General features: G+C 40.8%; 1 protein-coding gene across 3 annotated transcripts in view; it reads right to left on the bottom strand.

The window, feature by feature from the left end:
• The window catches only part of STK39 (serine/threonine kinase 39), a 478,001-nt gene that overhangs the window by 99,765 nt on the left and 360,249 nt on the right, over nt 1-17,987 (bottom strand). For all 3 annotated transcript variants that reach the window (XM_030852534.3, XM_060302304.2, XM_030852531.2), the window contains 2 exons: nt 15,966-16,028; nt 14,162-14,229 (listed from right to left, as the gene is read on the bottom strand). In XM_030852534.3, the coding sequence (XP_030708394.1) occupies nt 14,162-14,229; nt 15,966-16,028 (131 nt within the window). The remainder of the gene's footprint in view (nt 1-14,161; nt 14,230-15,965; nt 16,029-17,987) is intronic.

The following is a 17,987-nucleotide window of genomic DNA, read 5'->3' as shown; positions in this document are numbered from 1 at the left end:
ACACTGGGCCAAGCTTAGCCATTTGTGAAAGGCCACCTCCAGCCCCCAGCCACACACCTTCCTTTACCTATGTTACAGTCTCAACAGCAGCCCTCAGACTAAACATCGTCAACTCCAGCAAACAACCCAATACATCATGCTATTGAGAAGATGATTTTTTTTTTAAATCGCCATTTGCAAAAGGAATAACTAGTGACAGCACTGATAACCTGTGGTGACTGAGCATCTTATAAACAGGCAGGCCCTTGCCCAGATGCTCTGTGAACTGTCAGCTGATGCAGAGTCAAGGAGAAACAGTGTGAAACAAGCACTGCAGAACACTCCAGGTCTATGAGAGTGAACTGGAGAAGGCAAAGACTCCCCGAGTTAACCAATTCCCTCCCAGCCACCCTTAATACCTAGGAAACGTAAGTAATGTTGGATAACGACATAAATGAAAGCAGCAAGAAAAATAAACTCCAATTTCTGAGTAAGTGAAAGCCCTGATAATCGTCTTACTAGTTTGCATCCTGGAGATAACCTTGGGTATGGTGATGCCTATTCAGATACAACACCAAAGGCACAGTCCATGAAAGAAATAATTGATAATCGGACTTCACTAAATTTAAAGACCTCTGCTGTGCGGAAGACAATGTCAAGAGAAGGAGAAGACAAGCCACACACTGGGAGAAAATATTTGCAAAAGATGTATCTGATAAAGGACTATTGTCCAACATATACAAAGAACCCTTGAAGCTCAACAATAAGAAAAATAAAAATGGGCCAAAGACTTTAACAAACACTTCAAAGAATATACACAGATGGCAAATAAGCATAGGAAAAGATCCTCCACATCACATGTCATCAGGGAAATGTAAATTAAAACACAGATACCACTACACACCATTAGAAATGGCCAAAATCTGGAACATTGATAATGACAGCACCAAATGCCGGTGAGAATGTGGAGCAATAGGAACTCTCATTCATTGCTGGTGGGAACGCAAAATGGTGCAGCCACTTTGGAAGACAGTTTGGCAATTTCTTACAAAACTACACATACTCTTACCATACGATCCAGCAATCGTGCTCCTTGGTATTTACCCAAAGGAACTAAAAACTTCTGTCTATACAAAAACATACATGTGGATGTTTTATAACACCTTTATTCGTAATTGCCCAAACTTGGAAGCAACCAAGATGTCCTTCAGTAGGTGAATGGATAAACCAACTGTGGAACATACAGAAAAGGCACAGTGCTCATGGCTACAAAGAAATGAGCTATCAAATCATGAAAAGACGTGGAGGAACCTTAAATGCACATTCCAACTATATGACATTCTGGGAAAAGCAAAACCACAGAAACAGTAAAAAGATCAGTGGTTGCCAGGAGTGTGGGAGGGGGCTAACAGGCAGAGCCCAGAGGATTTTTAGGGCAGTGAAAACACTCTTCGTGGTACTATAATGGTGGATACATTTGTCCAAAATCATAGCATGTACAACACCAAGAGTGGACTGTAATGTACACTACAGGACTTTGAAGAATACGGACATGTCACTGTAGTCTCCCGGACTGTAACAGACGTACCACACTGTTGGGGGTGTACACGGGGAAGGCAGCTAAGCATGTGTGGGGTCCAGGGGTAAATGGGACACTTCCACACCTTCCTCTTAGTTTTGCTCTGAACCTGAAACTGCTCTTAAAAAATAAAGTCTTCGGCTTCCCTGGTGGCGCAGTGGTTGAGAGTCTGCCTGCCGATGCAGGGGACACGGGTTCGTGCCCCGGTCCGGGAAGATCCCACATGTCGCGGAGTGGCTAGTCCTGTGAGCCATGGCCGCTGAGCCTGCGCTCCGCAACGGGAGAGGCCACAACAGTGAGAGGCCCGCGTACCGCAAAAAAAAAAAAAAAAAAAAAAGTCTTTAAAAAAAAAAAAAAAAAGTCAAGGAAACATATTCTTCTCTAGAGGCTCCTGAAACGGCACAGACCTGCCGACGCTGTGATTTTTTAGCCCATTGAGACCCATGTAGACTTCTGACTTACAGAACTGTAAGATAAGAATAAATAATAAAGATGATAAATTTGTGCTGTTCTAAGCCACTAGGTTTGTGATAATTTATTACAGCAGCAATAGAAAACTAATACAAAGACCAATCAATGAATTTCACTGGGCAGCAGAGACTTCCCACTACACCACCAGTTAACAACTGTATCAATTTTACAAGAAGAACAAAGTTTTCTAGCACTCTGAGAATTGCAAAATAAAGTTGAAAGTATATTCCAGGGAGTCTGGTTTCAATGGGGAAAGAAAAGTTAATGCAGAGAAAGCCTCCAAACTGACATATGCTTGTTGCTTTTCCAAGACTCAACATTTTGAGGAAGAAATCTCACCGCTCGTTATCTCCAGGAATATGGTAACTGAAATAACTTTGCAAACAGACCTCAGAATTATTCAGCTCTGATCAAGAGGACGCGTCCTAAGAGAAAACCTTCCGTGATAAAACTGGAGAGGAGAATTCTTAGAATGCTAAGAGCATCAGGTTACGTCATCAGCAGCTAGGAAAGGTGGAATATAAAAAAGGATAAGAGACAGCCTCTGCAAAGTGACAGAAAGGATAACTTAAAACACTCAGGTGTTTGCTAAAATTTCAGGCTATTGCCAGCCAAGGTATCTCAGGTAATTAACATTGACTTAAATGACACCAAATCTTCTTAAGGTACCCACTATTTTAAGACATTTTCTCTTCATGCCTATCTGTTCGATGACATTTAAAAAGCTCATGAGAAAGATGCAAGAGTTCAGGGGAGACATGTAAGTCCCAGAAATGTGACCAAACAATTGGTCCAGCAATTAAGACTGACAGCTGGCCAGAGCATGGCGGAACTTACGATGAGAGAGAGGACGGCAAGGAGGCAACCCTCCGCAGGCTGATTTTGGGGTTCTATTCTTGGCACCGATAGTGACTGGTCACGTGACACTGCACAATTCACTGCCCTTCCGAGGTTAGATGAGAGCTGCCCTGAAAACATTCTGCAACAGAGCTGCAGTTGTGGGTAAGCTCCACAGAGACACGCCAGCTGCCACCTTGAAGCTGCCTGGAGGACTCAGGAAGACTTTTTAACAGGGAAACTTCTACTAGAGACGAGTCTGGAGGAAGAAGCGTAACACACCGACACTTCAAAACTCACAAGTTGAGACCTGGTGCTGAGACCCAGAGGCAGGTATGGCCAATGGATGCTGGTGACAACCCTAGAGGAAGTAATCCAAGCTGGATACATAGGCAGGGCAGAGGATGCTCCTGTAAGGATCCTCTTCCAGCATGACTTTGTTCATATCTCTGCCACAGAAACCATCTTGCAATTCTTATAGCATGGAGTCCGTATGTATTTTAAAAAATAAAATAGATTATACCTGAAGTATTATCTCACGTGGGAATTTCTGTAGAGAAAATCTAGTAAAGAAGTACTTTTTGTACACATTTCCACTATAACATCAAAAACTATTGTTCTACTGTAACATCTTTAGCCACATACATACATATATACATACATACAAATCTTGGAAGGCATCTTGATATTCAAAGTTTGTGGAAAATGCCTCTAGTTAAGAATCATTCAGTTGGCACTTGTGTAATACACATGTATTAAGGGTCTATCACCTGCTAGGCACTGTGTAAGGCTCTAAGAGAATAAAGGCAATCTGTCATCTCCTCCAACAGTTATGTCCCACACACATGTCACTTCCTCTAACCCCAGGCTGCTCACAGCAAGAGCCAAGGGAGGATTTCTTAAAGAACATGCACTGGAGGGAAGAACCCAAAAGAATGGCTGCAAAATGGAACTCGGTGTTTGTGTTCTACTGTTGTTAGCATGTTACACTCAGGAATCATTCATTTTGATGGCTTCTCAGTGCAGTGCCTAAGAACTCAGCCCTAACGAAGAGTAAGGAAGCAGTGTCAGCTGCCACATGGACAGTGACACCTCTTGCTGGCCCAAGTGCCACAACCAGCCCCTAGAATCCCCAGGTGCTTTGACACTGGGCTTACTCCGTTTTATATCTCCAGGTTTCTCAAAGTCTGAGAGCACTTCATCAAGGTCGAAATCCAATGCTAAAGGGGATTTTTCTACTGGGCAGTTTTAAAACATCATTTTTGCACATAGAAGGTTTCATATACTGCCATACTGAAAAACTGGGAATTCCGTAAATATCAAATAATACTTTTAAAGTAACATGTTTTGGCACACTCAGTCAAAATATAAAGAAGCCATCCAAAAGGACTGTGTAGATTTATACTCAAAGATATGAAAAGATATCAAAGACATTACTAAATAAAGCAGACCATAAAACATTATGTGTTTTGTGAAATAAAATATTTATACTAGGGCCTTCCCTGGTGGCGCAGTGGTTGAGAGTCCGCCTGCCGATGCAGGGGACATAGGTTCGTGCCCCCGTCCAGGAAGATCCCACATGCCACGGAGCGGCTGGGCCCGTGAGCCATGGCCACTGAGCCAGTGCATCCGGAGCCTGTTGCTCCGCAACGGTGAAAGCCCCGCGTACCGCAAAAAATAAAAATTTATACTATAACATTATTAACCTAAGTGTAGAAAAGAGTAGAAGAATATTTGTCAAGAGGCTAGTAATGACGTATCTCTGGGTAGTGAGATATAGAAGATTTTATTTCTTGTTCTTTTAATTTACTTTGATTTTCTAAATTTCTAAGATGACCATATATTGCTTGAAAATACAGAACTCTATACATTCCCTATTGCTGAAAGTATTTGCACTTGCAAACATCTGCTTGCTCCACTGTCAGAAAGAAAATGACATTATCTCACAATGAATGGCTTTTAATTCTTCTATTTTGCTTCTCATGCATTACCGAATTTTTCTGAATACAAATGTTCCTTCCTTTAGCATGTTTACCAGCAGAAGGATTTTGTAAATGCAAAAGATCTACACCCTGCACTACCCTGTATCATCTCTACTTATACCATCTACCTATACCACACCACCAATAACACTGGATTAACATCAGAAGACCCAGTCTCCAGCCTAAGTGGACTATCTCTGTGACTGCAGGAAAGTTACTTAACATCCCTGATCTTGCTTTTTCACCTGTAAGCAGCAAACACAGGATGAAAGAAAAAAATTAAATCAGGCAAGTGATGTGACCGTGCTTTTAAAGTTGTAAGACACTACAGATGCTGACTGCTGTTTTCATCATCAACTTTAGTATCTCCTCTAAAATAATATTTTCAGGTATTCCTGTCATAATATTTAATGATGGGCATAACAGGAAACACTGTTAAAAGAATACTTAGGTAAAATGTCAGTGAGAAGACAGGTAAATGTAACAATCTTAAAAATACATGGGTTTCTAATGGCATTCAGAATGGAACTGAACAGAGCACGGCCACGGGGTCAAGTGGTAAACAGCAAGGACCAGCATGCTCAACAGACCCAGGTTCAAGACCCATCTCTGCTTCATCTGAGCTGGAAGGTATTGGACAAGTAACCCCCACGACTTTACGCCTTAGTCTCTCACCTGTGAGATGTCAGAAACAACAGTATCGACGTTGCAGAGGTTTTGTGATGATTAAACACGAAAATGCATACACAGTGCTTATCGCTGTGACTGGTCCCTTGTGGGAACCTCATCTTTCTGAAGGACCTCACTCACAATATAGCCAAGAAGTACAGCAGCGACTCCAATTCTCAGAGGAAAGGAAATTACCGGAGGAGAACATTCCAAAAAATTAAATGCTAAGTATTTTTCATACTAAAGAACAGTATTTCTAATAACTTGGCACCTACATAAAATACACACCACTCTACTGAAAAACAAACATAGTCTTCTCAGGAATCATTTAAGTCTGATAAGGCCTGTACCAAAGACCACAGCCTGACACTGCCCCTGGATTCAACCCAACCATTACTCTTCGCAAAACGTGGGTGTTGAAAAAAATAAACACTGGTTACTATGGGAACAAGTAATCCAAAGATAACATTCAGACACAAGGGCTCTCACCTTCCTTTAACTACCCAGAGCTCTTCTTTTCATCCGTCTTCTTATGGCATTTATCACTTTCTACCTTGTGTTAGAGTCATTTGTGCAGGGTCTGATCTATCTGCCTACACAGTAAGCTCTTCGAGTGCAGAGACCCTGTCATATTCAACTTTGGATTTTCAACAAAGCCTTGCACAAAGAAAGCCATAAATAAGTAGTTTGTTGGGGGGGGGGGGAAAGACCATGTACTAAAAAGCACTGCCACAATTGGTCACTATGACTACACTACTTAACCTTTGGGGGAAAATTTAATCAAGCCCCCCAACCACTTGACGAGAATTAACCTGATTTTACAGACTAGAGAATCATTTAAGAATTCTAATCCCTCCTGAATGACGATAACATGGAATTAGAATTCAGGCAAACTAATGCTAAACAACATTGTTTTTAGCAGCTTCAGCCTTCTTTATGAAATTATAACTTACTAACTCTACAGTTTACCCATATCTAAGTTCACCTTTTAAAAGAGAAACTAAAGTAATAAGTCAAAGTAAGTAATACTGTCATGCTAAAGGATTTTTGTAAAATAAATATCCTATTCCAGAGATCCTCTTCCCCCACAAAGAGGAAAACTATTTTGTTGGTCTAGGGTCTTTAATTGGCCCATCAAGGTCTAATGATATTCCTACATAATAACCAATTAAAGTCATTATTAGCAAATTGATGGGATAGACCAAAGCATCTATGTGTGATAACTGTCACAGTTGCCTTCAGCTAAACTAACTGCAATCCACCGGGCTGCACGGTCAAAGCGTGAACAGCACCCAACACAACGGAATTAACAATTTAACTGATAAGTTTATCATTTTTCCAAATCACTGAGCCTGACTCTAAGAAAACATGTTTTATGCCAAATATGACTATTCTATTTTATGAAAAATATACTAATGACAAAATATTTGTGCAATGCCTAACTCAAACCAGAAACTGTAATAACATCTACAGACAGTTACATAAATTATGAGGTGGCTCACTTGGGAGCTGGTATTTTTCTCCTCAGACGTAGAGGATTTCCTTATCTTGTACCTAAATTTATGACACTCATTTTTTTCGACAACATTACCATACACACAATGGACAAGAGAATATTTGCAGAAAAGTACATACATGGAAAAAGAAAAAACTACATTTTAACTATGTTCAGCATTTAACATGGAGATGTAAGGTCTAATCCTTTTTCTCCAACCTTACATATAACAGATCAGTTTTAAAAGCAAGTTAAAGCAATATTATATTTTTTCAAAGAAGAAATTAGCCTTTGTCTCCTCAGTCTTTTGCCTATGATCACCAGAATGAGAAGTGGAGAAATAAATATACTACTTGTAGCTAAAATGTATTTGTCTTTTCTTTTCAGAAGGTGGCGTTGTGAAAAGTATTTCCCAGTTTCCTACCTAGAGAATGAAGGTGAGGTTTACCCAGCATCTTGGAGAAGGAAGCCATATTCCTAGCAGGTAGGTCTATAAAATGCTATTTCAAAAAGAAAGTCAGAGTGACCTTTCCAAGAGATGGAGAAAGCAGCCATCCAAACAGCATTAGTTAACAACCGGTGAAATGCTGGCATGAAACGGTGTCTACTCACTAGCCTGTGGAGCACGATACACATACATGTCATGCCCAGATAGCCTCAGGGGATAAGAAAGGCAGGCACGCTGTTTCCTAACACCCAATAGCCACGTGTTGTCTCGACCAGTGACCCACAAGGACAGAGTGAGGGTATATTTGTGTGTGTGTGTGTATGTGCATATGTTTGCGTACGTATATAAATGTGTCTATATATGTACCATATACATACGTCAGAATCTTGTGGTCTAGATGGAAATGAATGAAAAGGGTACAAAACAGCACATGGATTTCCTAAATCCGATCCACACTGGCCAGAACAACCTTCCAGCTTCCTCTCACACAGGGTGGTACAAGTGATCCAGAGTGGGTTTCACATGGGGACTGGGGTGTGAAGAAATTGTATGGCAGGGACCAACACCAGATGGCAGATTTTGATACTCAATGAGCATGTAACGTTGAAGGTTCTAAGAGAAGCTGGACCTATGAGGGGGTGCTGGTGGTAAAAGAAGAGGCCAGGAGACTGCCACCCCGCACACAAGAGACCACTGAGGGCAACTCTATGACCTGTATTTGTTCATGATTTAAAAAGTGACTCAAGCTGGGGCCTGTGAGGGTGTGCCCATAGAACCCTCTAGGAATGTTTTGAAATGCTGTGTTTGCATTTAGATGATGATCACACTCACACGCACTTATATTCTGGGACATCAGGATAATGTCCATTTCAGGGAACAAGCTACTAGTTCACTTTAAATTCACAATCCCTAACCTCAAGTGATCACCGGTGAAGCCTGTTCATCCTATCACATCTCCCTGGTGAATTGACTCTCCAGCTCTCCTACACAATTATCTCCTCACTTCTCCAACCTTGAACATCTTTTCCTTCCTCACTCTCAATGATGATATTCCTTACCTTACTGAGAGAAGAGAATTAACAGAAGAAGACTTCCACAAGCCCATACCCCAAATCACCAAGCTCCCTGCACCTCTGCCTGCTCTTCCATCACTGCGGCTGCAATGTCAAACAGACATCTATCCATTCTCCTGTCTAAGGCACATTCCACATGGATACCTGGGCATCATCCCTTCCCACCCACCTGAGGACATCAGACTTACAAACGTCCCGTCTTTCATTCCATTTTCCTTCTCTATTGGATCATTTCCAATAAACAATACTTTTAAAAAAAAACCCTCCCTTCATCCCATATTCTCATTGAGCTAACACCCCATTTCTTTGCTCCTCCTGTACAGCAAATTTCTAGCAAGAGTTATCCATACTAACAAGTCATCTATCTTTGTTACATTGTGCTTTCTCTCACCACTCTGTCCTGAACCCAGTTCTATCAGGCATTTATCCCCACCACTCCACTAGAATAACTCTTGCCAAGGTCAAGAATGGTTAAGAATGTATTGATATTTTGCCAAACACAATGGCGAATTCCCAGTTCCCATTGTACTTGATCTACTGATAACAACTGATGCAGCTTTTCCCTCCTCCTTTCTTGAGACTTCCTCTGTTTGACTTACAGGACCACCGTATGCACCAGTTCTCAAATTTCTCTCTCTAACCCAGAAATGTATCTCCTTTGAAATCTAGGCTCGTGTACCTGAATGCCTACTTGACATCATGAGATAGATTTCCGCTAGACAACTCAAACTGAACTTGTCCAAAACCGAATTCTTGACTCTGCCCAAACCTGCGACTCTAACTGCCCTCCTCATCTCAGAAGACGGCAACTCCATTCATCTGTATTTTCAGGCCCAAACCTTTGAAGTCCTCTCTCCTCCATCTAGAATCTGATAATCGCTCGCCACCTCCATTACTTCCCTCCCGGGTCCAGGTCACATCATTATTTTTTGCGCCAGGGCAATAGCCAGCCAATGGGCCCTCTGCTTCCACCCTGAATGGTCTCTATATGGTCTAGTCTCCACGTTGTAACTCTTCTGCTCACAAACCTTCCACCACGGTTTCCCATCCACAAACAGTGAAATCCAAGGTCTTCACCACAGGCTATATGGCCCTACGTGATTCAGCCCCTGCTAACCTTCAGACCTCACCCCCCACCACCACTCTGGCCATACTGGTTCCCTGGCTGTTTCTATAACTACTTAGAACATCCTTCCTGCTCAGAATATTTGCAATCACTGTTTGCTCTGCCTAGAACTTTCTTCCTCCAAGCAACCTCAAGGCTTGGTTCCTCACTTCTGTCAGGGGTCTGCTCAACTATCCCTTTAACTAGAGAGCCCTTTTATGGTATGTAGAATTCTGTGATGGCTTCCAACCTTCCTGTCCCCTGGTGTACATGCCCTACATAATCCTCTGCCCTGAGTGTGACCCGGACCTTTAAATATGATGGGCTGTCACTCCTGTGATTAAGTTATGTTTTATGACAAAGGTGCAGGGATTTTGCACATGCAATTCAAGTTCCAAATCAGTTGATTTCGACTTAATCAAAAGGGAGATTATTCTAGATGACACTGGCTTAATTAGGTGAAAAACCTTTAACAGAGGGACTGGGCCTTTGGAGTGCAGGGGAAATGTTCTCCAACTGCCCCTGAAAAAAGCAAAGTCAGGCTGTGAACTGTCTGGGGTGGGATGGCCTGTAGGAGCCGAAGATCTCAGTCCACAACTGCAAGGAACTGAATTCTGGCCACGCCCAAATGAGCCTGAAAGAAGACCTCAAGCTCCAGGTGAGCAGGTCTTAACTGCAGCCTGGTGAGCCACAGCAGAGGACCCAAGTAGGCCGAGTCCAGACTTCTGACCTACAGAAGCTATGAGATAATAAATGGATGTTACTTTAAGCCACGAAATTTGTGGTAACTTGTTACATAGCAATAGAAAACTAACATGCCTTCCTTAATACAGAACAGCACCCTCAGACTTTCTAGCCTCTTGATGAAGCTTTTCCTTCAGAGAACCTGATATACCGTATCAGTAATGCTTGTATTTGAATTGCTCCTCTCCCTACCTCTAGAATGTAAGCTCCTGGAGGGCAAGAAATTTGTCTTTTGTTTTTTTCCCTTATTGCGTCCCAGGGCCTAGGACAGTGCCATGCACAAGGTAGGTGCTTGATAAATATCTATAGGATGAATGAGAGTAGCTGCTGCTTACGTTTATATCAGCAGAGAGTGATCCCCAAAACTTAATAGCTTTTAACTGTTAACTTTCAAAGGCTATTTCTCAAATTAAAGTACAGTTGACCTGCAAACAACAGGAATTTGAACTGTACAGGCCCACTTATATGTGGATTTTTTTTTCAATACATACATACCACAGGACTACACAGCCCACAGCTGGTTAAAACTGTAGATGTGGAACTGTGTATACAGAGGGCCAGCTGTAAAGTTATAAGCAGATTTTCAACTTTGCTGGGGGTCAGTGTTCCTAACCCCTGCACGGTTCACAACTGTATAAGGATTGCCCTTAAAGGGGTCCAGCAACATACTGAGAGATTCATGAGTTCTCAAATGTAAAAAAACACGAATTTAAATAAATACCTTGTAACCACTGAACAACAAAAAAGATGCATATAAGCAATTAGGCATAAACATGTGTTTGCTAAAAATAAGTTATACTAAAATCCACTTCCATTTTTTGAAAATATCATTGATATGTCTTAATTTCAGAAATACTTTTAATGGATCCTGTTATGATAGCCTTTTGAATAGTCAGTTAAACGTTGACTAAAAGGCAGTAGAGTCAATAGGATTTGTTTTTGATTGAGCAACTATACCAAAAAATACTAGTTAATTATTGAAAGGCATTCAGAAAGTGAGCAGTTTCTAACAGATGCCAGAAGGTTCTGTCCTACTTGAACTGTTGAACACGATAATCAATGTTCTGGATAAAGGTGCAAAAGACAGGGTCATCAAATTGACAAGGGATGTATATACAAACATTGTAACTAATATAACACATTGACAGTCAGGAGTGAAATGTACGGTGGGCGAGCAATGAGTCAAAACCACCAGGTCCACTCTTATAGTGACAAATGCTAAGATGTGCACAGAGTTCTAAAACATAGGTTGCAGTTCAGAGTCAGCCTTGGTAGCCCTTCAAATGGAAAAAACACAATCAGAGGTTTTTGTTTGACTGTTGGGTCATGCTAAATTCATCACCAAAGTACACAGGTATTTCAAAAGGCAATGAAAACTTGGACTGATTTAGGAGAAATTTATAAATTTCTCTATTTAGGAGAAATACAGTGTGAACTGCAAAAAATCACATGATCTAACTACTGTATTCTAGCCTGCTCAGATCACATCTGGAGACCTACATTTAAATATGGGTGCTCCATTTAAAAGGGACAAGGTTAAACTGGAAAATAATACCATGAAAAGAGTTCTGAAGTTGAAGAGGTCTTAGAGTAAACAACGTTAAACAAATTCCTCTCCTGCAGAACTTCTTAGAACCTTTAATGTTATTGTTCCTTGTGATTTCCAAAAAAAGGTGTGTGTGTGTGTGTGTGTGTGTGTGTGTGTGTGTGTGTGTGTGTGTAATAGATGGATACTACCCGTTGTTTCTTAACTTATTTGAACATGGAACTCTTTCTTCATGGAGAATCTTTTAAGACTAGTGACCCAAGCCACGAACTCAGGAAAACCACCACCTAAGCCCATGAGAAAAAGGGTAACAAAAGCAGATACAGACTAAAAGTCAATAAGAGTAAACAAGGATGATTGTGAGGGGGATATAGAACTATATTGTGAGAAGCAAGGCTAAAGTTACTTTTGCTGTTTTGCCTAGGAAAGGAGAAGAGCAAGCCTGGCAAACAACAAATGGCTCTCAGAAAAATGAGAGAATGCAACTGTTTTATATTGTCCCAGTACCTAGAGCAAAACAATATCTGGAAATAAGGTTCAAAGTATGCATTTTAACACTCTTCAGGAGACTTATCCAGAGAACCTGATATGCGCTCTAAGGGTCAGAATTTGAGCCCAGAATAGGAAGGTCAGCTAAATCTTCAAGAGGACATAGCAATTAAAGCTTTTCAGTATCACAGAGGAGATCACAGAAAAAGAGTGAACTGAAGCATGCATGGGGATTGGGTAAATACCCAGCAGGGGCACTGAAGAAAAGACTCCTGCGTATGTCAAGTAGGAGGTTGGATGACTGGGCTCTAAAGGTGACTTCCAACACTGCATGCTCAGCGGCCTAGCCTGTAACCTCTGTAGTCTCGCTCACCCTTGCGTCTCAAAGACAAACACTGAGCCCCGCACAGAATTGCTTTCTCAGAAATATCGGTGAATACTTATAAGTGAATAAATGAACAAGTGAAAAATAAAAGGAGTACCTGTTTCCAAAGTCAAACGAAAAGGGAAAGGGCCATTTCATTCTCTGGAGACTGCTAGATACACTAACTGTGAATCACAAGCAAGGTTACTCTCAAATAGAAGGAGAATAGTCTTGTAATAATTTCACATCTTGACTTGGAAATCAACTCTGAATTAAACTGCACCAAGGGTCGCGGTGAGGCTCCCACGGTAAGTATGGGAAAATGCACTGCAGATTGTGAATGACCATCAGGAGGAAGGGGCGATTACGGCGAAGATAATCGACCCTGACAAATTATGATAATTCACAGGGCTGGAAACTAACCTTGAAAATGAATCCACCTTTTATAGCCATGGCTCTGAAAAAGGCCCATTAGCCATGTGTTCTATTTGTTTAATTGTCAAAGGAGAACATATTTTAAAATGCCTTCAAAAATGTGACAGGGAACTCTACTCAGTGCTCTGTGGTGACCTAAATGGGAAGGAAATCCAAAAAAGAGGGGATATATGTATACGTATAGCTGATTCACTTTGCTGTACAGTAGAAACTAACACAACATTGTAAAGCAACTACTCCAATAGAAATCTTTTAAAAAAAATGTGACGGTGATTGACCTGGTAAGTTCAGCTATTTACAATTAAGTTCAAGCAAATTTCTTTTGTCTTGAGATTCCAAATTCTTAACAAAGAATGCACATTCAATTGACCTTATTTTTAAAAATCCTTGATACAGAAAGCTTTCATTCACTAGATACAAAGACTAGACTGTCAGGCACCATTTTTGTATCCATTTCCTGGAAGACTAAGGGTTCTTTCATAATATATCTATCATTTCTCCACAGTGGCTGATCAAACCTGTCACTGAAGAATGTTCTGAACAGGCAACTTGTCGTACAAGCATGGTTTATTTCTGTCAGAGGCTGACTGCTGAAGTGAGAAAGAAACTCATTAAAAATCTCTTACTGTGATCTAACGTAAAAAAAGAAAAGAAAAAAAAAGAGAAAGAAAAACCCAAGGAAGAAAAGGCAAGGAAAAAAAAACTTAATGAAGGGTACACTGAGCCTGCAAATACACTCACATGGTGCTTTTCTTTCTTATTCTTCTTGGGGAAGCAACTAGAAGAGAGCAATTAGTCCTGGGAATACAGCACCCACAGGCTATTTGGGGAGATCAAACAAGGTAACAATTTTATTGTATGCTAATATTATGAAAAGCTAAGGAAGGAGATCCGAATATTGTACTATACCTTGGAAAGTGATGCAAAATAAACAATATTATTTACCTTAATCTTAAAACTAGGTTCACGGCACAAGAAGCTTCTCTGTAGTCTTCACTAGCATTGAGTAAGCCCTTTAAAAACAAAACAGCAAACTGTTATAAACTCGGAAAATACATGCATAAAATCATGACAGCCCTTGACTCATAGAGCCCTTTCTTCCTGGAAATTTCAAGTCTAGCTCTTTACACATGCAGGTCTTATTTGTCCATATAAGACCTCTGTGTGAACACTAGAATGGTGTCTACTTCCCATCACAACTGTGGATTCAAATGTTTCATACAGAAAGCCTCAGTAGGAGGACGGGCCCTAGGAACAACTGGTATAAGCAGCAGTTAAGTCCAAAGGAAAGCTATCTAGAGGGGAACCTTGCAACCCGAGCCGTGGACTGTACCAACTGGGCCTGGGTGATGCACAAAGGTTGCGCACTTTAAACCTCATGATGCAGAGGATGGAGGAACCTAGTAGGTGACGCCACAGTTTACCTTTCTCGCCTTTCTCCCCTAGAGTCTATTTCCTTGAACACAGATCATCAGTTATGACTGCCTCTGCTACACAGCCTCTCCCTACTCCTACCAATTCCTGGACATGCGACATTCCTACTGGAGTAGAAAAATAATGGATTTTAGGTCAGGACTTGGCTCTGCCGCTGACCAGCTATGCGACTGTGGGCGAGTCATTCTCCGGACTCGTTTTCTCATTTACAAAACGGGGATAATACCTGCCTCAAAAGTTTCCTGGGAGAACAAAATAATGTGTATGAAAATGAGTCAAACTATACCATGTTACTTACTACTAGGTATCCTTATCCCTTTTCCCGTTTCCTTTACTCGTTGCCTTGTGACCTGTTGTTATCCCTACCTTTCCTTTTATCATTCAACCAATCCCTACAGTTTACTTCAAGGTGTTTTACTGAGTTGCCCAATACAATGTAAAGGCTCTGCCTCTAAGCAGTTGTGCAACCTCGGCTGAGCCACTTCACCTCTGCAAATCTCTGCTCCCTCAGGTATAAAAGATAAGGGTCAAAGACTAGATGTCTAACCTGCAATCATGAAATCCCATCACTCTCTCTCCTCTGCATACAGCTGTTTCATAAAATACACATCAGGTAGAACAGAAATAAATTTAAATGGAATATGCAGCTTTGGAGGGAAGATGTGATCCTCCAGCTGGTGATACTTGAAAGTATAACCACTTTGAGAGCTGAAGGGCTTGCCTATTAATTACACAGCAAAACCAGAACGGGGGCCTGCACTCTGGTTCTATGTCCACAGCCCCTGCCCTGGATAGCTCAGCATCCTTCATCAGCACCCGACACAACTCGTGGCACACGTGTTCTGTCGTATAACTTTTAATATGAATTCATTCACAGTCACTGGACTATTATTTTTACAAGGCGAGTTGTAGAGATAAATTGGCCCATAAAATTCAGTGATAAAAGAATTATAAAAACAGTTTAGAAATCCAACCAGGAGCAAAAAAGAAAAGTATCAATTAATTATAATGTTTTGTGGCTGGAATCTAGCAGAATGGTGAGTCATTTTCTTTCCTTTTCTCACTTCACACAGTACCAGCAATTTCAAAAGCAGTCTGGTAATCAATTCTTGCTCTTGAACCTATCATTTAAAGGTTGGAGGCCCTGAAAATCACAGTCAATAGTGACAGTCCTCTTTTCTCCATACTTATTAAAAAAGTGTTTACAAGCCCCTGCTTTGGAAGCACCACCCTGATATTGTCTATCTTTCTAAAATGTCAGGTTTTGTTAAAAGAAAATCTGTCTACAACGTAAATGACAGGCAAAGAAACGTACCTGAGGGTCCTGCACAGACAGGGACTGTATCTGCTTGGGTATGCTGCTGGCGTTCACTGCGATCTGTTAACAGAGCCACCGTTACAGCACGTAAGAACACCAAAATAAGACGTTAAGCTCAGTGTGGTTACAGTAAGTCTCAGTTATCAGAGACAAAAATCTTAAATAATTTAAGTAATTTTAAAGCACCATTTCCCAGAGTGTGGTCCTTTGACTACTTGCATTGGGATCACCTACGACACACGTTAAAGATTCCGGGGCACCATCCAGCCTATGATTCAGAATTTCATGGAGACAGAAGAGAATCTGTATCTTTAATAAGTGCCCCAGGTGATCCTTAAGCTTTTAGAGAACCACCAAGCTAAAGTGAAAAGGCAGGGACTATTTGATATTTTAAACCTGATAACAGAAAGATGCCCAACGACCATTTTTTTCTTGTCACACAACTTCATCGCAAGTTAAGGGCCCCTAATAAAAGGATGTTAGGATTAGCACAACCTGCCCCTTTAATCATTACTTTGAACAATTTATTCACAGCACTGGATTTCAAAAATATGTAAGGGTAGCTGGATTTTTAAAACACATTTTCCCCAAAAGAAAAGCTAGAGTAATAGGTTATATTTTTCTCTCCAAGCTGGAAACCTGACCCTCATGTGATACCCAAAATATTTCTGCCTCAATCCCTACTTTTGTGAACTCTGCCCTGGAACAAAACTTGAAAGGCAAACGAAAAGAGAAACAACATTGACAAAGAATGAAAAATATATATTATTCCCTAAACTTACTATCGATTCTAAAATTATCAGAAGTCATCAGAAATTCTTTGTGGCAAGAGTTTTCTAAAGTCTAAGAGCGTAAAATTCTTACTCTCTCTGCTTCCGCGAAAATAACTCTGTTAGTAATGAAGAAATAAGGGGAAGTACACCCACGTCTGCAGTTTCCTTTGAACTGCATCCAAAAACAAAGATAGACCGACAGATGAATAGATGGCTGTGCATGAGATGAAGTATAGTAATGGCAGAATCCAGGTGACTGCTGGGTGGATGTTCACTATAAAATGTTTTTAATGTTGCAATATTTTGGAAGTTTTTCATATTAAAATGTTGGGGGGAAATGACTATGTTAGAAGAACAAACAACCTGTGTTCATTAACCAGCCAGAGGGCCTTGGTCTATCCCAAACGATCTCTTGTAAAGAATTTTTCAGACTGATTCCACAACCTTTTTTTTTTTAAACTTAAATTTTTTTTCTTTTTCTTTTTTATTGAAGTATAGTTGATTTACAATGTTGTGCTAGTTTCTGGTGTACAGCAAAGTGAGTCAGTTATACATATATATTTTTTTCATATTCTTTTCCATTATGGTTTATTACAGGATGTTGAATATAGTTCCCTGTGCTACATGTTGTTTACCTATTTTATATATAGTAGTGTGTATCTGCTAATCCCGAACTCCTCATTTATACCCCCCCTTTCCCCTTTGGTAACCGTAAATATGTTTTCTATGTCTGTAAGTCTGTTTCCGTTTTGTTCATAAGTTCATTCTTAATTAAGGTTTGAGATACTACCAAAAGCCACATCACATCACCTACAGAATATCCTACCTTTAGTCAAAGAAGGTTTGTAATATGGAAAATTCCTAATGGCATTTACCAGAGGTGACAACTTCTCTTTCCCCTGGGGAGGCCCATCTCATGCCCTGTCCCTTACTCCCGGACAGTTAGGGGCACAGAGAGCTATTACCGTGCAACCTCACTGTGTAGGTGTAACCCTGCACGTGATGAAGAAACCAGTCTCCAGCTCCCACTGGGGCAGGAAATGTGCAGAGATGCACAGGAGTGCTGGAGAGGGAGGTTCCCTGCACAAAACATCTTCCCTGACAACCAACTGTAGTCTGCCAAATTTCACCATTATGGACCCCATTCTACCAGTTTAGGGCATGACTTCTGGGCATGCATTTTTAAATGTAAAAACTTACAAGAAGCCTAACACATTAAGCAGCTGTCATTCATTAACAGTATAAT

The sequence above is a fragment of the Globicephala melas genome, chromosome 7, assembly GCF_963455315.2.
Source record: "Globicephala melas chromosome 7, mGloMel1.2, whole genome shotgun sequence".
Lineage (NCBI taxonomy): Eukaryota > Metazoa > Chordata > Mammalia > Artiodactyla > Delphinidae > Globicephala > Globicephala melas.
This window is presented reverse-complemented; position numbering and strand designations above follow the sequence as displayed.